The 20,669-nt window shown below is 42.0% G+C and overlaps 1 protein-coding gene across 1 annotated transcript in view; it reads left to right on the top strand.

The window, feature by feature from the left end:
• The window catches only part of adgrl1a (adhesion G protein-coupled receptor L1a), a 52,729-nt gene that overhangs the window by 6,831 nt on the left and 25,229 nt on the right, over positions 1–20,669 (top strand). The window contains exons 2-4 of the mRNA XM_037689091.1: positions 6,263–6,476; positions 7,689–7,798; positions 13,819–13,833. Coding sequence (XP_037545019.1) covers positions 6,263–6,476; positions 7,689–7,798; positions 13,819–13,833 — 339 coding nt within the window. The remainder of the gene's footprint in view (positions 1–6,262; positions 6,477–7,688; positions 7,799–13,818; positions 13,834–20,669) is intronic.

The following is a 20,669-nucleotide window of genomic DNA, read 5'->3' as shown; positions in this document are numbered from 1 at the left end:
ATATATATATATATATATATATATATATATATATATATATATATATAGGTAATTACTAACAGCAGCTCTAAGCTATCAAACAAGGGCAAATTGGGTACAGAGAGGAGGGAAAGAAAGATGGAGAGACATAAATCAGAATAGGTGGGCAGAACAGTGACTTTAGAAAAGGTAATGTTAAAGCAAAGAGTTTGAATGGAAATGATTATTAAGACATTGGAAGAACAGAGGATGATCCAGAGGATGGCTGGGAATATTAGGAGAGTTTGATGGTGGCTCAAATTGGATGAGGGATTGAGGGATGGAGCTGAGGTGAAAAGACAAACACAAAGTTCATTGCTCTATGGCTGAATAAAATGCCATACACGTGTCAAGGGTATTAAGGGTTTAACATCTGAATACATTCTTATTTAATAGCTATAAAAAAAGGAGAAAGCTCTTTAAAATGCTGCACAGTTTAGATAACCACATAGCAAAAAAGATTGATCTGCCTTTATGGATGCACATAAAACATAAACTCTGAAGTACAAACTGGCCACACTGCCAATGCTCTTGCTTAGTATATAAAAAGGTTAATTAAGTATTTAATGCAGAAGCAAGGCTGGGCTTCAACACTCATCTTTCCTAACAAGTCTCTGGATGCAAGTTGCAACCTTTCCATATGCACACAAATCTTCCTAACTGCTATCCTGCTTTCTTTCTCCAAACTTTATCGTCTATTTTTCCATCTTTTCTCATCACTTTTCTTTCTTTTTTTCCATCTCACTATGCTCCTTATTTTCATCAATCTGCTCCTCTGACTCTGCGTTGTACCTTTACCACCCCTCTGGCTGTTTTCTTCGCAGCACCTGCAGCTTTAGTCCACCAGTGTTTACATGAATCTATATGAATCTAGGTCTGTCACTGTCTGCTGGCTTGCCTCCTGTAAAATGTGCTGGAAACAGAGAAAAAACTTAGCTGTGCAGAGCCTGTAGCATAGCTCCCTCCCAGGGGAAATAGAGAATACTTCCACCGGGTTGATCTCCTACTTTTGAAGCAAGCAGATTTTTATTTTGGGCTATGCTGTTTCTCCCCATTGAGGCGATTTTATTGCATAATTAGATGCCAGAGCCAGCAATGAATTGGTTTGACAGTTTGAGCACGTCCAGTTTTGTCTTCCTGCTCAAGTTTGTGTGTGTTGTTCCAAGTCTCAGTCTCTTTTTAACTGCCCATCTTAATCTCTTTGCTTTAGCCGCTAGTTGCCCCCAGAGCAAAGTATGTCAACACACTCTGAAATTCTGGGGTTGAGGATGGTTGAGCATTAAGGCGTGTTCATCATTGTAAATGCAGTGAGAATAGCTTGTGTAAGAGGGTTCATGTCCCATATACCAGCTGGGAACATATTCATTTCTCTTACAGGAATGATGCATTTTTGTGTACTCTAACTATAATTCAGTTCAGTTAGTGTCTGTGCTGTTAAATATCAAAGCTTTTGGCAGTGAGCATTTCCAAAAACACTAAAAGTGCTCTTTCACCATTCTATCTGGCCCATTGTTTTATTATAGTGACATTCTGCATCCACAAACACTGTTATTCTTGTGTTCCACCAATTTCTAGTCTGACAGTGTCTATAATTTTTTTCTCTATTTTTACTCTTTCTCATTTGTTTCCATTTCTTCCACCCTGTGTTCAGCTTGACTCAGCTCCATCAGAGTGGAAATGTGTCATTTTGGTGCTGCTTTCTGTTCTGACCTTATAGCAAAGCTGGTGACTCCCCACACAGTCACTCTTCATCTCATCTTCTACTTTGCCCATAGCAGACAGGCAGGGGAGTCAGAGATGAGATAGGATCCCAGCTTTGAGGCCAGTGCTACACCATCCCAACCATACGCACAGACACAAACACACATACACACTTTGTGTCCCACAAGCTCAAACAGCCCCCAGCCCCTTCACCGTCATGCCAGGCCTTTAAGTTTATCTCAGAGTGTCACTTTGTCACAACTTCTCAGCTTGAAGGCTGCCTGAATGTGACAGTTCTGGCCGCACCGCCTCAGTCGTCCATGGTGACAGGCCATGCTCCAACGAGTCATTACACTAACTCGCAGTGCTAAGTGAGTCGCTAAGATGCAGTGCTAAGTTGATAAAGTGTTGTGGAATTTGGTCAAGATGATTCTCAGCCAGAGAGGGGTTCCCATTGCTGAAATCAGCTCTGTCCGTTGACAATTCTTAGCCATCTTAAAAAAAAAAATCCTGAAAGCAAGGGGGGTGTTAGCTTTTTCAGCCAGTGCTAATGATGGGGACAAATGAAGATATGTGCAGTAATAGTCCAGTCTTATATAAAAGTCGATAAAATATAAAACCTTTTTTTGTTAGTATTGATAAGCGTAAAGTGCATTTTTAAGAAATTTGATCCTATACTGTCAAAATAACTACCTCAGTTATGATGCAGTCCTGTGTCAGATGTAAAATATGTTCAAATCATGATTCTTTGGTGCGAAAAGATGATGATAGATTTGTTTTTTTGTACTTTGTCAGTGAAAAGAAATCTTTGTCTATTCATGTTGTAAACGTCTCAGTATTAAAAATGTCATATTTTCTATTCAGTCTTGACATCCAGAGTCAACACAAGATTTTCACCTTTTCAATTTTCCACATTTTATTTAGTTTCAGACTCATTTCAAAATTAATTCTTCTTTTTTCTTTGTCCACACCTTTAAAAAAATTGTGCTAAATGAAAAGAAAAAAGAATGTGATTGTGTAGTGTTGGTATGAATCCAGCAGATCTTCTTGACAGAATGGAAATTTGTTGTAGAGAGATTTTCTGATTAAGATGTATCTAACAGGAATAAAGAACAAACAACAACAAAGGAAAAGGCACAAAGCTTTTTTTTTTCCTAATAAAGTTTCTGGCTGATGTTGTCATCCAAAGTTTTGTGACCAAGTGTTTGGTGAAGCTGTTTGTCAAAATTTAAGTAAAATTAAAGAGTTTGAAAAATTTTCTTTGCCACTGGAATGAACAACAACACCAAAACACCCTTCAAGCTCTTTGATGCAACCATTCCCCTATCATGTATTTTGAGTCTTCACATGTTTGTGGATGTATACATGTGAATGAGATCAAAGCATAAAAACCATCAATGGTAAAGAAAGAACAACTGAACAAAGACTAGTCTGGCTTGTGCAAAATTATGTTCTTGTCTAATGGTCCAAGCATCTATTCAGCCTTAGGCTTTAATTACTGTGTGAGGATAATGAGTTAAATCCAATCCGTTCTTTCTCTTGCTCCTAATTTGTATGAAGCCTCTATTTTGAATCCAACCACTTCAACCCCTCACACGTTGCCTGCCCTAGAGACACCTGGCTTCAGTCGGTGGTGTGTATGTGTATGTGCATGTGACCTCTGTCTCGTGCACACCATTTACATGCAAATCAGCTTGCGTGATTACTTATTTCAACTGGCTCATATTATTTGTCTGTATGACTAGTGGTAAATGTTTCTTGTGGATTTGATGGTTCGTGCTGATGAGTCACGGTATCACTACAAGTGATTATATTTACTTATACAAATGGCTGCTGCAGAGACATGAAAGATTCTTTGTCATTCAACTACTTAGTCTGACAGGCAATACTAAATAGCCATAAATGTGTGGATGTGAGTGTGTGCTGGTTAAAGAGACTCAAAAACATTAATGGATTCCTGCAGAGTGAAGGACAGTCGTAGCCCATGGCCAGTCCAAGCTTATCCTCTGCTCATCTCATCTCAGCTCAGAGCCAGCCACAGCTCCAGCTAGGCCTTGGGCCATCTGGCTGCCACTCACCACAAACACAGACACACACAAGGACACGCACACGCACTTACACACATGCAAACACTAAATCCTTGCAAGCCCCATCCTGTTTTCCAGATACACTATTCAAAAATCGCTGCATAAATGTAAGGCACATATGATTATTTACAGTGTAAAATCCACCTTAGTCCTGCAAGTTGTCAAAAGGTGTTTGCTTAGGTGTGAAATATGCAGGTGTGAAGCACAATACAATATGGCAGAAGCAGAGATTTGCAGATGTGCCAGAAATAGACTAGTTATTATGGTTGCTGCCACCATTAAACTGCAGCGGCTCTGTGATATTTGTGCTCAATTGTAGCTTAACATACATGAGTAAATATGTAAGATCTTTACAATATAAACTAGATGCATTATACACTATTCAGTTTTATCTTAAACACAATATTAAGACTTAAACTGATGAGCAAATACTAGCTATGTAAATGGACTAAGAGTGATCACTGCTGGTGGCCCTCTTCACTTTTACTCTCCTCTTGGCTCATTTTATGGTTCTAATCATTGGCTAGCTTTACTCTGCTGTGTATTTACACTGCAGGGTGGTTAAGAGAACAAGGCCACACACTGGCACTACGCGTTGTAGTCCCACTGTGATATCAGGGCTCAGTATGTACATGTAAGTATGCCTCTCTGTGTATGTGAGCACTTGTTTGCGAACATGCACACCAGTATGTCTATGTACGTGCTAATTTGCTTGTGTGGGTTTTTGCATTTTTGTGTGGACTTGTTTGTCTGGCCTCGCCTGCTGTTTGCATCTTCGTGTGCTTTAATTAGTATGCGATTTTGCATCGAGGCCTTTGTGATTTGGCACTGGCACTGCATGCTGGCGAGGCATAAAAGATCTGAAATCTTTCTGTGCTAGTCATTCAGCCTTAATGGCATTAGTTACACAACTGAACTGAAGTCCCTACTGCATAATGACTGGCATTTAGAAATATGAGCAAGTCCAATGGCAGTGAATCATGTTCCACAGTTTCATGTCTGAATGAGTGACACTGACATTAACTCAGATGGACACTCCTCCTGACTGGACAATGTCTGAAACTTAAGCAGTGTTAGCTCAGTTTCAGGAAGGGAAACTAGCACTGTTCTATGGATTTCAGCACTAACAGTAATGGGGAGATGGGGGCTGACTCAGTGTCCTTGTCTGATGCCGAGCCTGTCTCGTAGGGGGAGGTGCTGTGAATTGAAAGGCTCAGTTTATATAGAACTTCCGCCTTATTAAAGTGCAGCTAGGCCTTTACTGTCTGGATTTGACAATGTGCCCACTGCCAGCCCAATATGTTCCACGTCCTACCTACTGACATTGCAAAGGAGATCTCAGTCAAAGCCTTCTGGTTTTTCAGCACAGTGGACAGCTCTACACCTAACAGTCTCTGATGTAGCTCTGATGCTTGAGATTTTATTTTCCTCAAAGTTTAGTCATTTCAGCACCATGGATAGCAACTCTCACAGTTTCTGGTATGAAACTCACTGCAGAAGAAAACTGGTTGTTCTTCAGCCTTCACTTCCACATCACTCAGTGTCTCTACTTGTATTCAGTTTTTGCCCCCTGCTTCAACCTGCACTGTAAAGAACGTTCATAGCCACTCTGTTATTTTTTGTGTGTGAGCCTGAATGCAAAAGCACTTACAACGCAAGCAGTTATACAGCGAGCTGAAGAGACAACGAGTGTCTCTCTCGGCACCTCTCTGCAGCCCTCTTTCATGCCTCTCAGTCTGGCTCAGCGATTAACCCCAAGTACCTCTCTGTCCCCGCCGACCCTTCTTCTCACAGAGCCACAGCAGCACATTGACATTCCTCTCAGAGGGCTGAATACTAGTGATGAGTATGCAAATGGTGTACAAAGCAGAGGTGAAAGTTTGCAAAGACATTAATTCTCTGTTTGTTTTTAATTTTTCTTTTCTTTTTTTTTTTTTTTGCTCTACCAGTACTTCCTCTCAAACTCGGGCTGAATCCAAATGTTCGGTTCTGTTGCCTTGTTGAGGTGGACTAGACAAAGAATAGTGGGAAGGACACGTTGTTCTTCTGTGCTGCGTGGATGAGTGTTGTAAGCTGTTGCCTGGCTGTGTGTAGGAGTTTGTTAACGTTTGAAACTCTCACAGTTTGTTTCACAAGTGGTGCAATATCTCATTGGAGAAGCTGGTTTGGCTGCAAATCCTTCATGCCAATATGTGGTCTGTGATGTTCCAATGCGGAAACTGAATGGCCAGTCTGTGCATCAACAGTACGGAAATCTTATTACTCAGAGAAGACAAGTCATTAGAGCAGCTAATTTGGGTTTGATATGGGAACAAAAGGAACGCCTTTCATTTCATCTGCCCATGCCAAACACTATATATAATATTTACAGTTAGGTCAAATAATAAAATGCCTCCCTAAGTATTAGGCTTATTGCATAATCAATATCTTTCCTTTTCTCGCTCTTTACTTTCTAGCTCTGGGCCGGTCAATGATGCCCTTCGGCTTGATGCGTCGGGAGCTGGCATGTGAAGGCTACCCAATAGAGCTGCGCTGCCCTGGAAGCGATGTCATCATGATTGAGACGGCCAACTACGGCCGCACTGATGACAAGATCTGCGATGCAGACCCCTTTCAGATGGAGAATGTGCAGTGCTACCTGCCTGACGCCTTCAAGATAATGTCACAGAGGTAACAATTGATCTGTTTGGATCCCGTGCATGTGTTTGTGCATAGTCAGAGACTGTTATTGGCAGAAGAAACAAGATACCATTTCACAGCATAATCCATCCAGAATTCCCTGTTTTTTTTAACTGTGGTGTTTTGTTTGGGCACCTTTATTTTTTTTAAAGTCAATCCAGCACCTCAAGCAATCAATTATAAAAAAGCTTTTCTACTTTAATTACTCGACAGATTTTTTTCTTGCACATAATGCTTTCACATTTTGGCAAAACATTTATGTTTATAGTAGGCTAGTCATGTGTCTGATATGCATGCGTGGGTGTATGAGGACGCATATGCTTGAGGGTTGTTGCAGCGGTGTTCGCAGGGCTTCCTGCTGTTGCTCCCCATGTTTGAGCTCAGCATCTTCTTCCTTAGAGCTCAGATCAATGGGAGCCCTCTCCCAGCTATCCATCACACATGTAATGGAGGCTCAGGATACTAGCTTGAGAAGAGTGCTAGTAAGCAAGGGAGGGAAGCAGCAGGGGGTGGAGGAGAGCATTGAGAGGCTAGAGGAAGGAGAAAGACTTCCACAGATGATGGGATGATAGAGAGAGTGCAGGAAAGATTTGAGATACGAAGGGAGGAAAAGCCTGCACAGGGGAGAAAAGCTCAAAGCTAGATAAGAAATGTGTTGAGAATGATTGAATGGATCTGAATGAGAATCTTTTCCTCGGTGTATGTGCTGCTCAGGGTCTGTAAACATAAGATGGCATACAGAAATGTGCTTTAAAAATGGAAGTAACGTGTATGTAAATGTTTCCCACAGTGTGTAGTTTATAGTATTTGCCTTTAAACCCCACATCAACCCCTTCGCCCTTCCCTGTTCTCTCACCTCTAATTGCTCCCACTCACAATCCCCCAGGAGGGGAGACTCTTACGTCACTCCCTCACTCTGCTTCCTCTCTCCCTCCTTGCTTCTTTCTATCCTTGATCCTTCTCCTTTTCCCCTCTTCTCTCTCCCTGCCTGTTTCCCTCCTCCCCTCGGGTGCAGCTGTCACATGATCTAGTGTAGTGTGAAATTACTCCCTTCCCCACCATTCCCTCTGTCTTTCAGAGCCTGAAGATGTTTCTTTTATAACCACTCCTCTTTGTCTTTCTTACAATGGCACTCATCATTTTTTATCGCTTACTCCCCCCTCTTCTCTCTTTTCTCCCCACCTCATCTGTCCCATCTCTCAGGTGCAATAATCGCACTCAGTGTGTGGTGGTCGCAGGGTCGGACGTGTTCCCAGACCCCTGCCCAGGGACCTACAAGTATTTGGAGATCCAGTATGAGTGTGTCCCCTACAGTGAGTACTTAGACCCTTTCACCTCCTCCAGCCTCCCCAACCCGCTCACACCATTCATCGCCCTTCCCCCACCCTTGCCTCAATCTTAACCTCTTACCCCTTCCTTAACTCTTCAAACCCTCAAGAAATGACATTGCACTCACATGTACACACTGACACTCTTGTGGTTTTCTCAAAACAATAAGATCAAAACAAGGCAAACACTCATCCTCACCTGCTCTCTCTGTTCCTGTCCTTCTCTTCTTACTCCCGGCTGCATTGCACAGACAAAAACACAATCACGGAGCACTAAACCTTTTTTCTCCATCAACAGAGTGACGCACCAGTAGCTGAGGGGGATTTTCACATGGGGGGGGGGGGGGGATGGTCCACAAACACAAGGTCTGATAAGCACTTCACACACACCAACTGCAAACATGGAGGCAGCCTTTATTGGCAATCACAGCAGTGCGACACACACACCGCTGAACTCACGTACTGATTAATCTGGTGGCTTTCTGCTGCCTTTATCAGCTGCCAAACACCTTTGCTGTCCCTCTGATTTTCAATAAAAATTAAAATTGGGCGCAGTGAGACTTTGAGGCAGGGCTCGCTGTGTGTTTGCCACACCTAACAGAAGGAAACAGCAAAGGGCTTATTTTAGAGCACATGACCTGCAGCACCACACGTTTAAGTGTCCCCATGGTAACGGATGGTTTCCTCACTGCGCTGCTCAAAGGTCTGTGGCAGGTGTGTTATGCACACAAATTTGTGTGTGCACCTCACACTTTCAAACAGGGGCATGCACAATTGCTCTTTTTTCTCTCTTCCTCTTAGTTTTTTTTTTCTCTCTGAACCAGTATCTATACACAAGCACAGTAAGAGCACACTCACACAGCCCAAGGAGCAGCTGGGATGAATGGTGTTGCGCTGATCCTTGCTCATGTGAAAATCTCCGCTCAGTCTCACCTCCTCCCTCTCATGTATTTTTACGCCCAACATTGATTCCCTCACTGTGAGCTGGGCTACCTGGCTGGAGGGGAGAAGCAGTGGCTCTCCCTTCCACTGGGCAGAAGCACTGGGGTGCAGAAAAAGGTGGGTGGGGCTATGTGTGGCTACTGGTGTCACAGATTAACAGCACAGCAAATTTTGGGTTAAGGGTGATTTATGATGGTACAGGATAATTGTCTCTACTTTTTCCTCAGGTGCAGATCATGATGAGCCACAGCACGGAGACTAAGCAGCGAAATTCCTTTTCTTCTCTCTCCCTTCCTCTTCATCTGCTCTCTCAGCGGTCATGTTGACTATTATCTCCTCCACAGTCAGCATGGCTCCTTTTCATATCTCACCCTTTTTTTCTTCTGTTTCTCTGCATTTCTCTCTTTTACTTTCAGTGCTCATTCTAAGGTCTTAAATCTTCACTCATCACTTTACTCTCACACTTACCTATCAATTGCCCTCACTATTCCATCATTCCAGTTTCAATAAATTCTTTATTTCTTTTACTTCTACTGTCTCTGTTGATTTCTGTATCTTTTACAGGTAAAGAGACATCTTCATGAGTAACCCTTCAGGAGTTTTAACGCAGCTGTCAGTCTCTGTCCTTAATCTGCTCAGTGCTTTTGTGCAAGTGTTTTCTGCAGATTTTTTCTCATTTTCAGTGGATATTAGTCATGATCAAGTTGATCTTTGTTAGCTTGCTTGTTAGTCCTGCATTAGTTTGGTGCCATAGCTAGGTGTCATCTTGGATTTTCTATTCACGGTGAAGGTAGCATTAATTAGCAGCATTGTTTCTATCTCCTTGTGCATCATAACCTTGGCTTTTTCTTAATGAATTGGGGTTATTGTCTCTCAGTCAATCAGTCAAAGGGATAAATTGGTAACTGTTGATTTGCATTTTCCCTCTAGTTTAAATAAAATTGGTGACTGTAAAAGAAAGATGTTGTGACTTAGAAAATTCAAAGTCTGGCCTTCCTGTGATGTCAGGTTCCTCCTGTTTTAAAAGAGGCAAAAATGAAGCTAATATCTCTTGTTGGTCATTTGTTCCCTCTCCATCACTAGATAAACACATGCAAACAGGTGAAAGAGCTTATGCACACAGTTCACACTGTTGGTTGATCTTTCTATTTGTATTCTATTGACACAAAATACGACCTGACTCATTAAAACGCTAAGCTGAAACTGTTCATCCCAAAACCTAGTCACCATCGCACCACACACCGCTCAACTTGGCCACTTTTAATTACCAGGAGAGGGAGGTGTGCCGTTCTCTTCAGTTCTGCCTCAGCAGAGATTTGTCAAGATTAATTGAATTTGCTGCTGCTAATCGCTCTGGTAATGCCCCATCGTTCACGTCTGGCTGGGAATGCTGGGCACTTGGGTACCATCCAAGTCATGTATTTATTTATTTATTTTTTTGTTAGTTGTCTCAACAAAATAGGGAACAAAAGAGAAATGGTACGTAAAGATTGTGTGTCACATCCGCTGAGATGGCGTGTAGTTAAGTTGACGGCTGTGCGTGATTTTGCATTTGACAGGGGCCTCTACATGAGTAGCACTTGTGTGACACAGGCACCATGTTGCCAGTCACCTGAAATGAGAAGGTGACAGCAACAACAGCTCTGTCACACATAAACAACTCTGCTGGCTGAGCTCAGACAAGAGTCTGGAACATGTGTGTGCGCTGCTATGTGCGGGATCGCCTTGGCAAAATACAACATCCGCCAACAAGTCAAATCGTATCTCGTTGAGCTAAAAAGCCCTGAGGGGGCCTCCCTGCCACGTAGCATTGTTTTTGCCATTTGGAACAGAGCAAGACAAAATGGCTCAACTGAACTCTCATTTCACACTGTCATATTCTGCTGTAGCCCGCTGGATTCCATTAAGACATCACAGATCCGTGAACACAACTGCAGCACATATTTACTGCAGTGAAAATCTCACACTGCAGTATTAACTCAGATGTTTGTCAAGTAAATAGTAAACCTTCCTGATGAGAGAAACGTACCTGTTCCTCCTCTCTCTCCGGGACAGAGTTCATGATCATCAGTGATTCGTTCTCCTTTCTATGATGATTCATACTAGCTATGCCAGGGCCTTTAGACCCACTGTGGTTTCTCTGCTTCTTTATCAACATATTTATTGCATTAATATAAATATGCACAATGTTAGCAGCAGAGATTCATAACGCCATACTCTTTTTCATTCATATTTTGCTATTTTCTCCATATTTCACCTAAAACAATGGCTTATTTTACACTAAATGTATTCAGCACTGCCTATTCATTACAAAACATCGGTTTCTGGACACAAAGCTGCTGAAAATGATAGTTGACTCGTCGGGAAGGGTTTGTCAGTAGAAGGAATAATGGCATTGTAATATGACAAGTTTTCAGGGGAGTAGTGGCAGCGCTTTGATGTAGCAGAAAATGAAGTTCTATTAATATGTATAGGGACACCATTAGGTGTGGGGCTCATAAATGTTTGGTGAGTGAGAGACAGGTAACTGCTCAGGCCTTGGAAAGGGATGACTCTTTTTCCTGAGAAAAGGATGATAAGGAAGAAGATGGTGAAAAGGTAGAGTTGTCTTACCATGCTCAAGCAGCGTGTGTGTGTATTTCATAGTGTGTTTGTAGCCGTATTCATTACTGTGGGAGTAATTGATAGGGTTGTAGAGAGCACTGAGCAGAGTGATTAACGGCAGAGAGGGCAGCGGCTTATTTCTCAATAGAGCCCTGAAAGAGAAATACTAAATGAATCAGACAAACAACCAAGGTGGTCTTAATCTAACCTTCAGCACACTGTGACAACCATTTGATGTGTTTCTGTCTCTTCTCTCTGTTTGTTGGTGTGTGTATGTGTGTGTTTGTGCGCATGTTCGAAGGAATGTGCAATGACACGTTGTGTGTTTTTCTCTGCACTTTATTTTTCAGGACATCCAAGAATAGAAGAAATGGAGTCAACAGAAGTCTCCCAACCACTCCTATTTTTTATTCTTCTTCTCTAGAGCGATGAAAAAATATAATTCTTCTTTTTGTCTCTGTCTATGTGCCACTGCAGTGCATCACACACCATTTCCCCTCTTTTAGACAAAAACGCACTCAGCTTTTATAAAATTGCATTAAGCTTTCTATTTTTCAGGGTCTCCTTTTTACATGAAGTGGATAAGCTCTACGGTCAGCAGTTTCCTTAAGCATGCAGAAATCCAGCGTTTGAGCTCTGCTGAATTCTAGTGTCCCATGGACCCCCTGTCCCCCTCCACAGCTGGTTCACTGTGGATGAAAGCTCTGGAGGCCAGTGCTAGTCCTGTGGTCAGTCTCTCCCTCCACTAACCTTGGAGTTAATGACCGCTCTCACAGTTGGTGGTGGGGGAGCATAACGCTTGTTTTGCCCCAGCTTCACAGGATTTGTAGTTAGGCTTTCCTGTGCTGGGCCCTGTAGGCTGAAATTGGCTCACATTCTCCTGGTCTTCATGGAGGTTGTTTGTTCAGTTTGATCTTGGCATGAGATGATAAATGATTTGTGTGGCTGCAGATACTTATCCTGTCTTTGCCAGGGTGTAAGGCCACCCCTCCCCCTCACCGCTGTACAGCTCAGCCCACTGCTGCCACCGTTTTTTGTTTTTTTTTCCCGTTTCATTTTTTCTTTACTATTTGTCTCTGGTAATCTCTACCTCCTCCTCTTTCTCACTTTTTTTTCTGTATTGACGGGCAGCCCTAAGAGGTGTTGTGACAGTTTTGCAGGGATCCCTGGAGACATCAGACTTCCTCTGACATGTACACCACAATCACGCTCGCAGTAGGGATCCAACAGCCTTGTGCCTTTTGACAAGTCTCTTCTTGAGAACCATGGAGATCCACTCGCGCACCACTTGTGCCTCAGTAAAAATAGAGGAAAGGAGAGTGCCAGTGATATGACGTGAAAGGTGGAGCTGAGATTCTTGCTTGTGCACCCTGTAGTCTCCAGCTGTTCACAGAACTCCCCAGATGATGTGACACAAGCAAGCTTAGAAATTGTCACGGACGTCGTGGGAGCCACACTTTGCCTGTTTGTGCCAGCTGAGGCCTTGCTGTGATACAACATACCCCAACTAATGATTTGCGTGTGATGAGCCTGCTGTGGACATTTCTCTTATCCCCCCTTTTGTCTCTACCCTTTTTTCTCTCACTCCCCCTTCTCAGAGTATTTCTTTCAGGCTCTCTGTTTTTGAGGCGTTCTACTCTGTCGGGCCCTCCCTTTCCCCTCTTGTTTGTTCTCTTCTTCTTTGATGGGCCGGTCTCGGCCAGGAAAGCCAGCAGCACCCCATTGATTGGATGGTCGATGGGTAGAGTGTTTTTGCCAGCTTCTATAGCAGGCGTCCTGGCTCTGTAAATTGAGAAAAGCCAAAAGAATCACTTTCTTTGGATCAAGGGACTGCTCTAATGTCAACACAGGCTGTACTTGGAGATGAAGGAAGCAAGCCGCATTGAGTCAACTCACCAAAAACAACTGGTCACAGATAGATATGTTCATAATTTCCTCTCCATCATCCATTTCTGTCTCTGTTTTCTCACAACTTGTTTTCTTTTACAGCTGACGGAAACAACATCACGATGTTCGTTGTTGGTTTTTCTCTCAATCAGGTTCCTCGAGCTGCAGTTTGACCATGAGGGGAAAGTGGGAGGGAGACAGGGAGGGATGTGGTGATAAGGTTTGTGGAAGTGAGGCTGAGAATGTGTGGATTGTGTTGTTGGGGGATTATTGATAAATCTGAAAGGAAATGGAAATGGATTTTAACCCAGGTCAGGCCATTTTCCCTTCTCATTTTCCATTTGAGCCATACTTTATGTGAGTAGCCAACCATAACACAGACAGATAACTTGCTTAAAAAAAGAACAAAAGAAAGAGAAAGGACAGCGTTTTATTTAATCTCAATTTTCTCTTTTTTTCCTGCACCTGTTTTTTCTTTCATTCTCTTTACTTTCCCTTTCCTTTTCTTTCTGTCTCTCTCTCTCTGTTATCTTACTGTCTCCTTCTTTCTCCTTTTTCCGATGCTTGAATAGAAGTGGATCAAAAAGGTAAAGTCCACAATAAACATAACAACCATAGCTCGCCCCTTCCTCCTCCTACCTCCTTCTTCTCCTTCCTTGTTTCCCTTTCTCCCGCCATTTTCCCTCCTAACCCAGCACCCTGTGTAGTGCTCATGTTTGATGTCAATGTCCCTTCCTTTTCTTTCTCAACCTCTAATCGCCTCTTGTTCCTTTCTCTTTCTACCTGTCTTTGACGTGTAACCAAAACTCTAAAATCCCTCTAGAGTTCCTCCTTGGTTCTGATGACACCAGCCTCACAAACACTCGCTCGCTCTCTCGCTCTCTCACACACACAAACACACACATACACTGACCCACAAAAGCATTAATGTCATTCCAGTATCTATGAGAGATAAACAAGAAAATAACTTCATTTTTTTCCTTCACAAAGAAGCACAAGACACACACAACATAAATTTATATTTTATATATATCATATATATTTTGTGGGTGGCAAATATGTCCTCTTTTTGTCCATTCCTTTCAAAAAGTCTTTTTTTGTTCTAACACAGTTTCCTCACACACTTTTCAATATACATATTTAATTATTCATATTTCATACATACTTTTTATTCCAGTATTGTTCCATATTTTGCTACTCTGATTTATCCGTTCCTGCAGATTTAAGAAATAAAATCATCTTCTTACGTCTCATTTTTCAGCTGCTCCTTTTTCTTCATATTTTATCTCTTTGCTTCTTTTTTTTTATTTACTTTCCAGGACCAACATTAAGTCTGATATTTTTCTCAAAAGAAAAAAAAATCTAGTGTGAGATAATCCATAATTGGGCAAACTTGCTTTCAGATCACTGTTAACAGCATTTCCAGGTACTTCAGTGTCCTTCTTTCATTCTGTCTTTCATGGGTTTTTTTTTTTTCCAGTTCATAACAGTTTTTTATTACCTCTCTTTCACCGTCCCCCTAATTAATGCATATTGTTTCTTGTTTTGTTTCTCATCCTCCCTTCACTTTGTTCTGTCTCCTGACTGTCACTGATTAGTTTATCTCTCAGGTAACATTTGGCCATAACAGAAGCCACAGACTCTTTTGACCAGACCCTACACCTCTCTTTCTGCTGCTTTCTCTATGCTCTCTACCTCAGTCGCCTTTCTGTCTTACTTACTGAAAATGCATACATACCCCAGCCCCCTTCCCAGACCTCTCACACCTTAATACCTTGTCTACATCAGTCCATCTCTTCTGGTTCAGTTTGTTAAAGAAGAGGGGCATAGATGAGGGAGGAAGGTGTATCCTCTGTAGGGAGCCCTTCAGCTCCTTATAATGGCCTTTCTGATGCAGCCTGAGTGTTTCCACAAGCACGTTTAAAGAGCGCCAATCAGCTCGGCCATGTACCTCAATCATAGCTATCTCAAAGAGAAAAAATAGACTTGACCCTATTCAAGGTCAGAACGTGTAGCTGCCATTGTGTCTAAATAAGGGTGGACTCCCGCTCTCAGGACCCTACCTTTACCTTCTCTGAGCCCTTTTATTCACATATGTATCATATTTGGCTGTTCCCTTGCCTGGCACCACAGTGGATCATTTGTTGGGGGAATTAATTCTCATCGAGACCTCCATTAACTGGTTTATGTACTCCGTTGTCTTTTATCTCTGTTTTTGTTGCTTTTACTAACATAGATCATTGTCTCCCATTTTTCCCCAACTGCAAGAAGCCATTTTAGCTCACTGCTTGTAGTGGAATAGAGAGCTCCAAAACCCTTCTGCTTTCATCTCTCATAGCTATATACTCCCATGTTGTTATACTCTGTCCCACTAACACTGCAAGGAAGACACTTTCCTTTGTCTGTACCCCAGCCCGTATTTACCTTCATCCATTCTTTCTTTGGAGTTTCAAAATGTTCCCTCTCGCTGTAAGTGTTTGAACTAACAGTCCAGAAATTGGATTTCCCTGTTTGTGAAATTAAACTCTTTTAACTAATCAGTGAATTGTTAGTTTGGGTTGATGATGATAATGATGTGGTGATGATTCAAGGAATTTCCATCACTCTGTAAACCTACCTACTGTCAGACTAAATTAGGACCATGTTGGCAACAGCTGCCTCTTCCATCTCATCACTCCCTCTGTCCCTTTTCTCACCCTTTGTCTGACAGTCTAGCAGTCTCCAGTACCAAAATCCTTCCAGCATTCTTTTTATCAATGCTGACAGGACCAAAAAAAGTGTTTTTCTTACCTCCAGTTTGTTTGCTTCTAAAGCAGAAGAGGCAAGAAAGGAATTCAATATTAGACAACTGGCAATCACAACACTACCATGGAGAGTGGGATCAGAAATCGTACAAGGACATAGCCATGCCTCTAATAAATGGTGTTCTTTGTCATTAAGAAAAGTGAGTGATCATACATGAGAAAAGTGTATCATGCAGCAGGAAAATTCAACGGATGGTTGTGAATGGAAAAAGGCAGGAAAAGTAGTTGCTATAGAGACGAGGAGTCAGGCAGCATCCCCTCATTAGGAATGACCCACCACACACAAGCACCATCATGTGACCAAGGCAGTGCAGAAACCTGTTTTAGTGGCACAGGGAGATAGGAAAGAGAGCATCATCGCACTGCACATGTAGAAGTCACTGCAATGTTAGAGTCAAAGCACAAAAGAGGTGAGTGAGGAAAGCATATGGTTATGAATATAAACGACAGCAGGTTCCAGAGGAATTATGTAGAGACAGTATCTCTGGGAGATGTGACTCAAAGCAGGAAAGAACAGGAGAGACAGTCAAGGGGGTGTGATCTTGGCTAATGTTACAACCACACAGACATGTTGTTACTGCATCTTTCACACTTCACTCAGCCAAAATCAGGTTTTGTCCTCTGTTGCTTGAATCTTCATCCTGTAGCCTCTGCAACCATGTCCTGATCAACTTTCCTGTCACTCAGTGTCAGATTCACACAGAAGTAGATAAGGCTTTGATTTCAATGGTTGCTATTTTCTGCTGATGTCCACGTTTGGTCTCAGTGAAGGGTATTCTCTGGGGTGAATGTTTGGGTTGATAAAGGTTCCAGTTTTAAACTTGCCTCTTCCACTGTCTGGGAAGTATGTACTTGCATGCATTGTGTGTGTGTGTGTGTGTCCTAGAGTGTATGTCTGTGTATCTTCGTGTTTTCTTGTGATTTTAATCCTAAGACTTGACCCAGCGTAGTATAAAAGGAAGAGGAAACACAATGGGAGGCCTCTCTCTTTTCTTACATCTCTCTTCTTCTGTCACTTTTTTGTCACTCCTCAGCAAATTAACTCACTCCTAATTCTGGTTTTACAGGAAATAACCAATTTACTCTCTTTTACTTCACTTCTCCTGCTCTTCTTGTTTGCACACAACTGAACAAGCTCACTTCTCTTTTCATGCTTTCCTCTATTTTTTCTGCTCTGTCTGAACTACAAACATGCATGCCCAAACACACACAAACACACACAAAATTAAATACAGTAAGATATACAAGCACACACTAACCTGTGAATGAATACACCAGCATATCATCAGGAGACCCAGTGCACACTCATGCACTTTTTTAACCCCTAATGCCTATTAACTGTTCAGCATGGATGCAGGTTAACATGTCGTGCTCCATCCTGCCCCCTGCTGAATGCATGCTGCACCTGCCAGTAACAGGTGGGTATTCAATTAGAGCAGCATGCTCTCAGCAGTCAGTTGTGTGAGTGCAACATGGCTGTGGACTGGACTGGGCAAAGGCAAGGATCTGAAGAATCCTTAAAACCCTTTAGGTAAAAAGATTAAGGAAAAACAACAACACAAAAACACCACACAGCACTAAACAAATCCACTGCCAACCGTTGCCAGGGGTGTTCAGATCATCAAAGTGGAGCGTCACCACGATGCTGTCACATCAAACTTGAAAACAGCATGGACAACAACCAAAATGTAAGGTCTAAATTTAGCCCAAGCTGTCAGCGTTCACTTTTACCAGTCGATCACAAACGGCTGCTAGACACTAATGGGAGGTTTTTGCTGTCATTTTCAAGAAAGTTTTCAAGCTTTCATCACTTTATTTTGCAGCCTCACATTGACAAGTAAAAGCTGACCTGTGCCTGGGAAAGGGATTATAGACCTAAATAGTCAATTATTACAGCACTATTCCTCAGTATGTGTGGTGGTAATTGGCAGACTCCAGCATGATAGCTACAGCTTGTGTTTTAATCCCTGATAAGGTAAGTTTCATTAGTCATCTGGCTAGTTTAGGGTAAACACTGTTGTGTCTGTGCTGCATGATAGCTTCACTGGATAAACCATGGCTCCAAGATTTCCATTCACATCCAAAGAGGAATTAATCTATTTATCTATTTCACATAATCCCAGATGGCTCTACTGAAGCTAACCTGCTCTAGCCAGACTAGGATAATGCTTAATCTCAAGACTTATGCCTAATGCTTAATGCCTAATGCCTAATACCTCATTCATTCTATGGTCACAATAGCCTCTTGTACTGTCGACTCCACAGCTAAGGTTTGGACGCTCCTTCTTCCCACTGCTAAACCCTTCACAGTTACGAATGAATTACAAGAAGGGCAAAAGAACGAAAGGCCAGGAAGAGCTAGTAAACAGGAAAGCAGCCGGGAATGCTGGGGAGTGCAGGTCAGACTTAATGAAGCCTCCAGGCAGGGTTTGCAGGATGTGAAGCGTAGACACTTTTTCTGTTTGATGTGTGAATGCATGAATAAGTATATGTGGGTATCATGGTTTATATGTTTGCTTTGATGCTGCTGATGAGTCCATTTGTCACAAGACCCAACCAAAAACCAGTTCATTAGAATAAACCAACAAGCTCTGATTGTAGGAGAGAGGAAGACAGAAAGGATTCAGACAATGTCTGTCAGTCTCTGTGGTGCTCTGATAATATTGAGCTGATGAGGCCAAAAAAGTACAGACTGCTGCCAATTTAGGACATGGCTCGAAGGTTAGGGGCAATAATGACAAGAATCATGTAGTATGGGAGTTTGGGTGCTCAGCTGGGCACAATTTATTGAGAGCAAATTGTTTTGCAGACAACATCAACTATTAGGGCACCATAAAAGATTGTTTTTTCTGCCTGCATCTTGTTTCTTTTGTGCAGAAAGTCATGACCCATCATCCTCCCTCAACATTTTAGTCCCAATTTTCTATCAGGAATCCTAATCAGGAGGCTTTGTGAAACATATTCTCAAGTGCAAATACTACAGTGGTAATGCACAAATTATTTTAAGAAAAATGTATATTTAATGGAAAAACATGCTTTAGTGTTTGTTTTTGCTTTCATTACATATTGATTGTAGTTTCATTGTCGATGTAAATTAGCTTAATTTATTACACTTGTGAAAGCACTAGCAAATGTCATTTAATGTGACTGTATAACAGTTTAGTTTTAAATTTTATAACATTCCTCAGGCTAAATTCTGTTTAGTCACATAAGCCTCAGGTTTAAAAGCGATGCATATGTTGATTTTATGTTTCTTAATATGTTGGCTTTACAGTTGATGAAAGGATCTCACACAGTGGAATAAAAAACAGTGATTCACTCACACTCGTCGACATTAATGAGAATTTTTTTCCTATGATAACATTTACTGGATAGGTGACCATGAGGGTTATTGTTTCCTAAGCCATTGTAGCAATACACTGCTGTACTTTGACTTGAATCAATTTAGCTGCATTGTTGCAAAATAGATGAATGCATGCATACAACATAATAGAGAGTTGTCCTTTATGGGTTAGAAGAGGAAAAAAGGCTTGCATACTTGTTTTTCTGTGTCCTTTATTCTACCTTGAGGTAGAGTGTTCCTAGCTTCGTTTATGGGTCACCTACATGCAGAGCCTTTCAATATGTTGTTTAATTGAATTTTTACAGTATAAGTAGAGGCTGTCCTACTTGTATTTTTTTTTTTTTTTAACATTTTGGTATAAATTATTTTATAGCAGTTATTTAAGATATTTAGCCGTCTAAACATTTATTTGTTTGTTTATTTTTGCAAAATGACACATGTGATTGTATTTGTGAACCTCAAGTCTCAATATCTTCAAGCAAACATTTTGATTTGACAATGGAGCATGACCAGCCTTGTGCTTGAGAGGAGTCTTTATTCACTATTTGTTTGTGCCTGACTGATTAGATTCCTGTTTGGCTGCCAGTCTCAATCCCTGTTGGACCCTTTAGACAGAACAGGCAGATTCCTTAGAGGCCCAGCAGCACAGATCACCAGCTACTATCAGCAGCAGCACCGTAGCAAGTGAAAAGAGAAAGCTGGATTTTCAGAAGCTGGAATTTACTTCTCCTCCTCTCTGTTGGGATTCTCCTCTCCAACAAGATCCATGCAATATTCAAGACAGTTTGAGCCTAGACAGATCCATCACTCAAACTGTAATGGTTTGACAGGATGTGTACGTGTGTGGGTCCGTGCACGTACTGTTGTGCGCTATCCTTGTGTGAATGGCAATAGTCTGTGTCTCTCTGTGAGTCGTGTCTGCTGTCTGTGTCCAAATGTCCCTACAGTGTCTAATTAGTTCAGAGATGCATTCAGTCATGAGGTGACCAGCAGGTGTCTGGTTCTTTGGCAACCCCAAGCCCATGAGACAGATAGATAAACTGGCAAAGGAAAACATGGGGACTGCTCAGCTGTTTTATTCTGTAAGACTTTCAATTTTCCTACTCTATTGCCCTCCTCCCTCTGTTGCTGGGACCCCTGTGATGTCAGGCTGGTGAGGATGCCCACAGCTTTCCTCATAGATAACCTGACATGTCTGTTGAGTCCCTTGGCAGTTACTCTGTCAGACTAAGACACACAGCATCAGACAGCCAATTTACACCAGTCCCTAGTGGTT

The sequence above is a fragment of the Nematolebias whitei genome, chromosome 15 (assembly GCF_014905685.2).
Source record: "Nematolebias whitei isolate Nwh7 chromosome 15, NemWhi1, whole genome shotgun sequence".
Classification (NCBI taxonomy): domain Eukaryota; kingdom Metazoa; phylum Chordata; class Actinopteri; order Cyprinodontiformes; family Rivulidae; genus Nematolebias; species Nematolebias whitei.
Note: the sequence above shows the minus strand (reverse complement) of the source record. Positions and strands in the feature narration are given on the sequence as shown.